The sequence below is a fragment of the Arachis stenosperma genome, chromosome 7 (genome assembly GCF_014773155.1).
Source record: "Arachis stenosperma cultivar V10309 chromosome 7, arast.V10309.gnm1.PFL2, whole genome shotgun sequence".
Taxonomy (NCBI): domain Eukaryota; kingdom Viridiplantae; phylum Streptophyta; class Magnoliopsida; order Fabales; family Fabaceae; genus Arachis; species Arachis stenosperma.
In genome coordinates, this window is record NC_080383.1 from 65,728,878 (window position 1) to 65,739,578 (window position 10,701).

The 10,701-nt window shown below is 30.2% G+C and overlaps 1 protein-coding gene across 1 annotated transcript; it reads left to right on the plus strand.

The window, feature by feature from the left end:
- The first annotated feature begins 2,867 nt into the window (after positions 1-2,867).
- On the plus strand, positions 2,868-9,014 carry LOC130941280 (filament-like plant protein). Its single transcript, XM_057869718.1, has 6 exons — positions 2,868-2,944; positions 3,206-3,381; positions 3,773-3,922; positions 5,561-5,876; positions 6,267-7,864; positions 8,360-9,014. The coding sequence occupies exons 3-6, from the start codon at positions 3,830-3,832 to the stop codon at positions 8,756-8,758; spliced, it is 2,406 nt and encodes an 801-aa protein (XP_057725701.1). The 5' UTR covers positions 2,868-2,944; positions 3,206-3,381; positions 3,773-3,829; the 3' UTR covers positions 8,759-9,014.
- The last annotated feature ends 1,687 nt before the right edge of the window (positions 9,015-10,701 follow it).

Below are 10,701 nucleotides of genomic sequence, written 5' to 3' on the forward strand. Positions count from 1 at the left end.
TTGCACGAATAAAAATAGTGCGATTTTATAGATTTATAAGTGCTAATAGCCTTTATATTTAATTTATTTTATAGTGTGATAATAGCCAATATATTTGTTGGTGGATTTAACTATTACCAACAAATATATATAGGTAAAATTAATCAAATTATTATAAAATAAATTGGTAAAAAAATTTTAATTGTAATTTATTATGTTATTTATTTATTTTTCCTTAATTTAATACTTTTAATTCATTTTTTTTCAATTAAATGTTATTGGACTCTTGACTGAAAAAGAAGAGCTTATATATATCATGATCAAAAATAGGAAGAAGTGACCATTATATTGTGGTTGATCTTCATGATTTGGAGTATGTGAAATTTTAATATTTCACAATAAGATTTTATTTTGTAACAATTATCTATACATATGCAAAATATTTTATCTTTTTCATTATATATTACTACTTATTTCACTTAATTCTTGCTTTTATTTAGAAATGAAAAAAAATAAGCTACACACTTTGAGATCAATTTACAACTCAATTATTTAATTATTTATGTGATCACCAAACAACTGAATACATATTTATTCTCTAATTTGCAAAATTTAATAAAGACATTAGCATGGGAATCATATTGATTTAACTTTTTATTTAACATATTTGTTTATGTTATATTGGTAATCATATTATATCTATTTACGAATATATCTTTTTAGAAAATACTCTTAGTATTAGCATATATAGTGTATTAAATAAATATTTGTAGTTTTAAATTATTTATTATTTATTAGAGAATTTTGTGCATTAGAATTCTCTAATAATTTGTTATTCATTTTAAGCTGATTTTGATATGTTTTTATTTCACGGTAAAACAACATATAAAAATTTGTTGGTAGAAAGTATTACCAGGTTATTTATGGTTACATTAAGTATATATGTTTGATTTATTAAAAAAAATAAATTACTAAAACTGATTAATAATTATTTTAGAGTTGATATACTTAACACTAGATTAAAAAAACGAACAATGTATAACATGTTACTTTTTTATTAGTCAAATAAATTTATTCTAATTATATTACAATTAGCTCAAGAATAATGCATGATTATATTAATTTAAGAAAATATTTTCATTATAATTATATCAAATCAATATTTAATGCGTTATTAAATTACTTATTAATAATCGATATTTTTAATCATTCTAATTATACCAATTGATATAGTTCTAATTCTTATTCAAGTGCAATAATTTTATTAGGAGATAGTTGATGCACACATTAATAGTGACCTATTTAATTGATATCAATTAGTGGATAATAATAATAATAATAATAATAATAATAATAATAATAATAATAATAATAATGTCTATATGGTACATGCATTATATTTTAAAAAAGTAGAATATATTTTAAAAAAATTAGGGTATCAATAATCAATTGTGATTAATATCAATATTAATAATTAATTCTTATAATTATTTTTATACTACTAAAAGCTACATATAGTATTTTTTTGTAGAATAAAAAAGGTTGTGATTCATAATATTTTCGTAAAGTTATATCGTATGGACACAAGATTAATTAGATAACAAATTGAATTTTGATTAATATTTTTTATTTTCTACTCATATTTTTCATTAATTATTTTACTTTTTATATTTACAGTAAATATTGAATATAAAAAAGAAAAAAATAATATTGAATGTTATCTATTTTATTTATTTAGAGTCATAATTAAATTTGATATAATTATAATAAGTATCTAGAATAATAATAACACGATACTATAATTTTAAGTTGTATAATATAATAAAAAAATGTAGCAATTTATGTATGCTTCCTATATAGCAATAATATATATATATATATATATATATATATATATATATATATATATATATATATATATCCTCTTTTAGCTCTTTCCTAAAAATATTGGCATATAATTAATGTCGATAACATATATATTAAGTAAGTATCTCTATTGAATTAATCATAAATGTTAATAAAATATAATGGCATAAATTTACCTAATTGTAGCAACTAGCAAGTATTTCCATTGAAATGATTCTCATGAATAATAAGGTAAGTTGATTATTTTCCATGATTCTTTCAAGTGATCCTAGTTCCATTTTATAAATATTTTTTGTTCATATTTTAAATTTATTTGATAAACAAATCCTTGCATAAATCAAAGATCGTGTGATTTTATAGATTTATAAGTGCTAATAGTCTTTATATTTAATTTGTTTTATAGTGTGATAATAGCCAATATATTTGTTGGTGGATTTAACTATCTCTATATTATTTATGATCACATTCAGTATATATGTATAATCTATTGAAGAAAGTAGATTATTAAAATTGATTAATAATTATTTTAGAATTAATCCAATTAACACTAACTAAAAAAATGCATAATATATTATTTTTTTATTAATTAAATTATTATCATTCAAATTAATTTAAAAAAATAATTTAAAATTATAATTTTAATCTTATCACGTGCATGGCACGGATAATTACACTTGATAGTGATTTATTTGTCAGTAATTTAACAATTCGAAAAATTATTAGTGATTTACTCTAAAATTATTTAAAAATTTCAAGTTTTAGCCTGTTAAGGTATTCTTATCAAACCCCTTTTAATTAAAAAAAAAAAAATGCAAAAGAAACAAAGAAGAAAACTCCCTCTAAATTCCATCCATGTATCTGCTTTCTATTCCACCGTTTCAGAGGCAGCTGCCATTTTGAATGGAATGCTCTACCGTTACTGACAAACTACAGATTTTCTGCTTCCCCATTTAATTATTATTAGAAATTAATTACAATTATTTTATTGTTGTCATTAACTACCTTTGTTTCTTTGCTTCTACACGCTTAAATAAAATAAATCTCGTCTATTCTCTTCTAGCCTCCATATATTATTTCGTTGAGTTGGCCTCAATCAGAGGTATTTGATTTGACTACCTCTTTTTGCTGGCTTTTCAATTTCATTTTGTTTGTTACTCTCTTGTTTTTTCTTCTAGCTGCTATATACTTATGTAGTTGTGGTGTTGTGCTATTTATTTATTTATTTTAAAAAAAAAAAGTCACTGCAGATTTTATTTTTTGGGTAATGTTTGAAGGCTTGAAGCCACTTCAGTTCATAGAGCTGAAATGGCTACATCAAGTTAGGGTCTTATTTTTTTTTTACCCCTATTCTCTGCATCAGGCTACTGTTTCATTACGTTGGGTTCTGTAAATTTTCTACAAATGGTGCTATTCGGTTTTGAATTTTATAAAATGCTTTGAATGAAAAGAAAAAAGAAGAAGGAGGAGAAACAAATGAAATTGGGGTTTCCATGGTGTTTCAAGAACAGTGGGGGAATCTTGCCCATGATAACGGAGGTACAGGATTTCTTCTTCTTCTTCTTCTTCTTCTTCTTCTTCTTCTTCTTCTTCTTCTTCTTCTTCTTCTTCTTCTTCTTCTTCTTCTTCTTTGATTTTATTTTATGAAAAATCTAAGGTTCATTTTTATAAAATTTGTGTTTTAAATGTTTTCTTCTTCTTGTTCTTCTTCTTTTATTTTTTTAATGAAAAACTAAGGTTTATTCTTTCATTCTTATAAAATTTGTGTTTTAAATGTTTTCAAATTAATGAGATTGCTGAATATATTAAGTGTGTTTGTTTCCTTGGTTTGTATAGAAGTCTATGTTCTTTGACAAGCTGGAAAACTTTTCGAGCTCTTGCTTGTTCATATTTATTTCCTCTTTATAATGCCTGCAATTCATGGCTGCAGATAAATTCGCTGCAATTTTCAACCTAACGTTAGATACTTAGATTGTTGGACCCATTGATGGATAAGAAGAGATGGTTATGGAAACATAACTCTTCCGAGAAGGGTCCTGGCGAAACCGATAGCTCAGGATCAGCATCATCTCATTCTGAGGTTTGTGTTTAGAGTTTGGTTCCTTTTTGATGTCTCATAAGCTGATTACAATGTTTAGATTCCTATTTGGTTCCTTTCTTGTATGGTAAACTTGAGATTCCTTGCTTGTTACCTTATTGCATGAGTTTAATCATTCCACTTAGTGGAATGCTAACAGAGCTTTTCAGTGGTTGTGCTTTTCTGTCTCTTGTTTTGTGTAACCTCATGTGACAAAAAGTGATTCCTTCAAGAAAGTTTTTGAACTAAAGCCCGGTGGCACAACTAATTGTTCCCTTTAAATTTATGCTTTAAGTGTAGCCATGGGGAAATAAATTAACTCAAGGTGATGATTTTTTGGCTTTCTGTAGTTCTGTTCCTAACTCCCAAGCTCAAAAGATAAAAATTACATATAATTAACCAAATTGATCCATAAGGAATTTCAGATTAGACATTTTGGTCCCCAACAAATTTTTATTCTTTGAAAGTCCTCATGAATTACTTTTGTCGGACAGATTGGTCTGTGTCATTTTGAATTGAAGTGTATTTTTTGAGGACCTGATTGTCTTATAATAATATTTGTTAGGAACTTATTTGTCTAATATGCATATTGAAAAATTGATTCAAAGCGATTCTGGGACTAATCTGTCCAATGAGAGGAATCCTCAGGGTCCTTTAAAAAATAAAAATTTGTTGAAGACTAAAGTGTCTAATCTAAAATTCTTTGGGACCAAATTGGGTGTTTACTTTAAAATTATTTATTGAGTAAAGTGACAATTAGATCCTCGAAGATTTCGACCTAGAACTAATTAGTCCTTGAAGATAAAAAAATTACCAATTAGGTCTTCCACGATAGTAAATGGCGGACATGTATGTTCTTTCGTGAATGGATAGTGCAAAACGAAACGGAGTTGCCCATGTATTTCATTATCTATAGTGGTGCATGTCCTGTTGCTGTCACATGAGCATGAAAAGTTTTGGACAGTAAAACATTCATTATCTTTTGAATTTCCATATATAACCTTTATCAACTGCTCTTTATATATCACGAATCCTACTAAAATTGGTGAAGTTTCTCTCCAAAAATCATTATCTACATAACAATTTTTCATAAATAGACACGTCACAGTAGTTAACGGTACATATAAGCACCACCGTTAAGTTTTACGTGATGAATTGATAGAAGGACATAACGTGTCTACCGTTTACTATCGTGGAGGACGAAACTGGTACGGTTTTTTCTTCGGGGGCTAATTAGTCTTGAGTTGAAATCTTCAGGTACCTAATTGTTTATTTCATTTTTAATTTTGACATGATTTGTTTGAATAAATCACTTGAAGGCATCGCTCATTGATGATTCAGGTTTGATGTAGCCATGCTCACTTATTTGAAACTATGTTCTCATTTTGCAGCCAGTATATATAGTAGCCAGTATATAGCCCCATTTTGATATATGTTGAGTTCATTGAATATGCTCTATACTATCATATAATTTATTTATGCCTTTCATCTACTATGAGTAGATTTTTATCATGATTGTTTCGGGCATGTAATGCCATCTTGATATATTAAATTAAACTAAATTCACATAGAGAATAAAGTTTGTTTAAATTTTTTTCCTTTATTCTGGTAATTCTAATAATTTTGCATTGTTGAAAGCAGGAAGGATCGAAGGAATCTCCAAATGGAAGTAGCCTGTCCCCTGCTGTCACCTCAAAAACCGCCGCCTGGGCAAATGATGCAAATTGTTCATTTTCTAATGAACAATTGCCTGTAGAAACTTCAAAACCTCTATCTACTGCAGGTATGATGAACGATGGTTTGCTAGAGAAAGATGAACATGGAGAAAATGAAAATATAAAAAATGTAGAGGAAGGTTATCTTATGTCGAAGAAGCTATCTGCAGCACTCGTCAATGTCAATACCAAAGAAGATTTGGTTAAGCAGCATGCGAAAGTTGCTGAAGAAGCCATTGCAGGTACAATTAGTGATAAGTAGATATTCCTCTATTACATTGGAGTAATTTTATAAATAACAGATGAATATAAAATATTGTTCGATTACCATTCCATCCTTGGCTTTTAGATATGCATTGTTGTATGCCTTGTGCCTACAAAACAATTCAGCAGCTGCTAAATTAGCAGCAAATTTAACAATAATTCCCTCTTCACGTTGGAGGATTAGGATTGAAGGACTTTTCGGAATCAAGGTTAAATTTCAATCGGAATGGTATATAGATTAAGCGGCACATGTAAAGACTTACATGTAGACACCAATAAAAAAAAAAATTTCCTATTATTGTTTCTTGGTATTCCCTCTCTTCTCTTCCTCCTGCTTTTGGATTCTCTTTTAATTTGATTTTTTTTAGGCTGGGAAAAGGCTGAAAATGAAGTGTCATTTTTGAAGAAGCAACTTGAAGCAGCAACTCACAAGAGTTCCACTCTTGAAGATCGAGTCACCCATCTTGATGGTGCACTTAAGGAGTGTGTTAGGCAGCTAAGACAGACAAGAGAAAAGCAGGAAGAGAATATAGGTGATGCAATAGAACAGCGGACTTGTGACTTGGAATTGGCCAAAATTAAACTTCAGAGAAGAGTTTCTGAGCTCCAGAGCAAATTAGAGGCTTGTAATGCCAAATCTTCTGTTGATCTTGAATTGTGTCACAAGGTTGAGCTTTTGGAGAAAGAGAACATGGCTCTCCGGCAGGAACTCTTGGCTCAATCGGAAGAGCTGGAAATGAGGACAATTGAGAGAGATTTAAGTACTCAAGCTGCTGAGACAGCTAGCAAGCAACACTTAGAAAGCATCAAGAAAATAGCCAAGCTGGAGGCTGAGTGCCGGAGACTGAAGAGCATTGCTTCAAGAGCTTCTGTAGTTAATGATCATAAATCTGCTGTTTCATCCTCATTTTGTGTTGAGTCTTTCACAGACAGTCAATCAGACAGTGGGGAGCAACTTAATGCAGTTGAGATTGATACCCACAAGACAACCTGCTCAGACCCGAACAAGTGTGAGCCGAGTTGTTCTGATTCATGGGCATCTGCATTAATAGTCGAGCTTGATCAGTTTAAGAATGAAATGTCCCGACAAACTCCAACCAATTCTGTTAAACTTGATCTCATGGATGATTTTCTTGAAATGGAACGACTTGTTGCATTGCCTGAGACCAAGAATGAAAGCCATGTCCAGGAGTCAGTTGTTGACAATCACTGCATTATTGAAAAAAGCTCTCCCGGAGCACAGTTTGAGATCATGAATAAACAAATGGATGAACTAAGAGAGAAGTTAGAGAAGGTTGAATTGGAAAAAGCTGAACTAGAGATGGCTTTGATGAAAAGTGAAGAGTCTATTAAGGAGTCGCAGCGTCAGATGAGTTACACAGAAAAGAAAGTGGAGGAGTTGCAAGAGGAACTTGAAAATGCCTACAAATCAAAAGAAATGATAGAAAATTACCTGATTAGCATGGAGGCAGAAGCTCAAACATTATCAGCAAAGGTTGATGTATTAGAAGCAGAGGTAGATAAGGAGAGGGCCGCGTCGGAAGAAATTGCGATGAAGTGTAAGGTGTTGGAACAAGAGCTACAAACCAAATTTGCAGAGGTTGACGTATTAGAAGCAGAGGTTAATAAGGAGAGGATTGCATCTGATAAAATGGTGACCAAGTGTAAGGATTTGGAGGAAAAGTTAAAATCTAAATCTGCAGATGTTGACATATTAGAAGCAGAGGTTAATAAGGAGAGGGTTGCTTCAGATAAAATCATGACCAAGTGTAAGGACTTGGAGGAAGAGCTAAAATCCAAATCTGCAAAGCTTGACTTATTAGAAGCAGAGGTAGATAACGAAAGAGCTGTGTCGGAAGAAATTGCAATGAAATTTAAGGATTTGAAGGAAGAGCTAGAAAGCAAGAAGCAGGAAGAGATACTTAGATCAACAAGTAGCTTTTATGCAGAAAAGAAGATAAAGCAGGTTGGTCATCATTACTACTCTTAATTTTCTATTATCTAAAAATAGCTGGTGAACCTCGGAGGTGCCACAACCGTAAGGTTATTGCATCTTGAGGTCAACTACCCTCTCCAAACCTCACAAGGTTGGTGGGGAGGCTTGTGCACTCGGCACATTGTTTAATTTTTGCTAACGGAGGAGCCAAAAGTGGAAAAATTGAAGAGCTTAATTCATTCAATGGATTAGAAACTTAAACTTTTCATTTTCTTTATAAAATATTCCACTTTAGCTCCATAACAAGTTCTATGGACACTCCCTAGCAAAACTTTTACATAACTTGGAGGAAGTAGTTATATATATATATATATATATATATGCGAGTAAGTTCTTGAACACTAACTCATAATAAAATCACTTTTATTGTGAATATGTGTAAGTTTGAGGTGATGGAATGGTGTCTATCTAAGACTTTCAAATTCTGGCCAACTCATATAATGTATATGATCTCTGCTATGTCAGGAGGATCTAGCTCTGGCTGCCGGAAAGCTTGCGGAGTGCCAGAAAACAATAGCTTCCCTGGGGAACCAGTTAAAATCCCTAGCTACACTGGAAGATTTCTTTATTGACACTGCTAGCATTCCAGCAAGTCCGTCGCTTGTTGCTCAAGCCAGTGGCGAGTTATGGAAGCTGCATTCGAACGACACATTTTCACCGAAAAGAGATTCCAATATTTCAGGGTTGGCTGTTGGGAGCTCTGGCCAATCCTTAAACAAAAACGAAGAAAGCTTGCAGCCTTTGTCATCTTCATCAACTTCTTTGGCTGCCCTCACACCAAACCATGTCGGTTCTGAGAAGAGTCGAAATGGTTTTGCAAAATTTTTCTCTAGAACAAAGAGTGGGATCAGATTGGAAATTTAGTTAGTGAAGATACAGTGACTTAACTGACAACTGTAGTGCAAGTCATTCTTTTCTAATGTTGTAAGAGATTGGTCTTCTAATTCAAAGAGCAGATTTAACAACACTAAATTCTTACCAAAAATACATGGCGAGTGCTATGGTGTAGATAGAAAATTTCTTCTACACCTATAGATGACACTTGTCGAGAGTTGAGATTGGTTTTGTGCTATGTTTAAACATGATATATAGGAGACAATTTCCGGACATATAAAAAGTTAAAAAGCGAATTCTCCCGTGCCTTTAGTTTGCTGCCGAAGTTGCCGAAAAATAAAAAATGGGGACCAGCAGTTAATTTATTAACGGGATAGCGTTATTAGCCTTGTAGTAGATTGTTATTTTTTAAAAGTGGTAACTCTTCACAAAAAAAAGTGTCACCCAATGGAAAAAAGTAAATTAGAAGATTTAAAAGTAAAATCACCACTAAAATTATGAATATTGAAGAAAAATTAGAAGAAGTTACAATGCTTTTTAAACAATTAAAAATGGCTCAAGAAAATAATATTATAGAACAGGAATTTTAAATAGAAGAAGAATTAGTAAATTCTGAAAATATAGAAAATGAAGAACATATCTTAGATTATTCAAGTGACGAAGAACCAGCAATTCCAATACAAGTTAAAAATGAAGCTGGAACATCTAAGGATAATCAATCTCAATTTAAATGGGAAATAGGTTTTGATAATTATGCTTTTAAAAAAGGGTTTATAAATAAAGATTCAAAATATACAAAAATACCGTCAAAATACGTTCCTAAAATCCAGGAAATGGAAGGAGAAAGAATGCTCGATTTAGACTGCAAAAAGAACGAAAAAGAAATTTTCGAAAACTGGTTGAATTCCTTCTTATTAGAAGCCTTTACTAATCCAAAACTTAGTGAATTGTCTGGAAGGGACATTTGGAATTATATAGGGTTTCATACTAAAGGAACTATAAGAGATTATATGACATCAATAGAAAACCAAATAATAGAAGAATTAGAAACAAAAACAACAGCTTATGATAAGATATATTATAATGATGATTCTATATAAAGAATTTTTGGAAAAAATATTATAGATCATAGACAAGAAGTCTATAATAAAGAATATCAAGAAGCAAAAAACCATTTAGCTAATATTCAGATATATGATTTATGTAATGTGGTCTTATATGTGAATATAGAATACATTATTACAAATTAAAAGAAAAGATAAAAATCATTATCTTAGTATGTACATAACAAAACTTCCATATCCTGCTAATGAATTTATAATGGAAAGATTTATAAGAGAAATAAATAGAGGAACAATTGAAAATAATTTTGGTGGAGCAACCTCTGCAATAAGAGAGGAAATAAAAGAACGTTGTATGCTAGAAGCAACTCAAAAAAGATTTGCAAATATAATCAGAATTTGCTGTCAGGATAATGAGGAGATACCTCAAAAATATGGTCTTAATAAAAATTTTTCAAAGAAAAAGAAAATATCAATTTAGAAAAAGAAAATACTATCCAAATTGGAGAAAAAAGATATTTTAGAAAAGAAAATAACAATAAAAACAAAAGACAAAGAAATAACTATTGCCCGAATAAAAAAAAAATTGTAAATGTTGGTATTACCAAGAAGAAGGACACTACGCAAATGAATGCCGAAAAAGAAAGATAAAAAAGGATCTTACTAAACAAATAGAAATTGCTAAGTCTTGTTAATGGAACCATTAGAAGAATCTGATGAAACTTAGACTATATTTTGAATATGTCTCGAAACAGACTCAGAGACTGAGTAATAATGCTACATTTATTACTATAAAAATAACAGAAAGTTTATAAATGCTTTCATAGATTCTGGGGCAACACAATGCTTTGCTAGTTCAAATATAAAACTTGATTGGGAAAAATTAAAGAAACCATTAAGAGTTAGAATAAC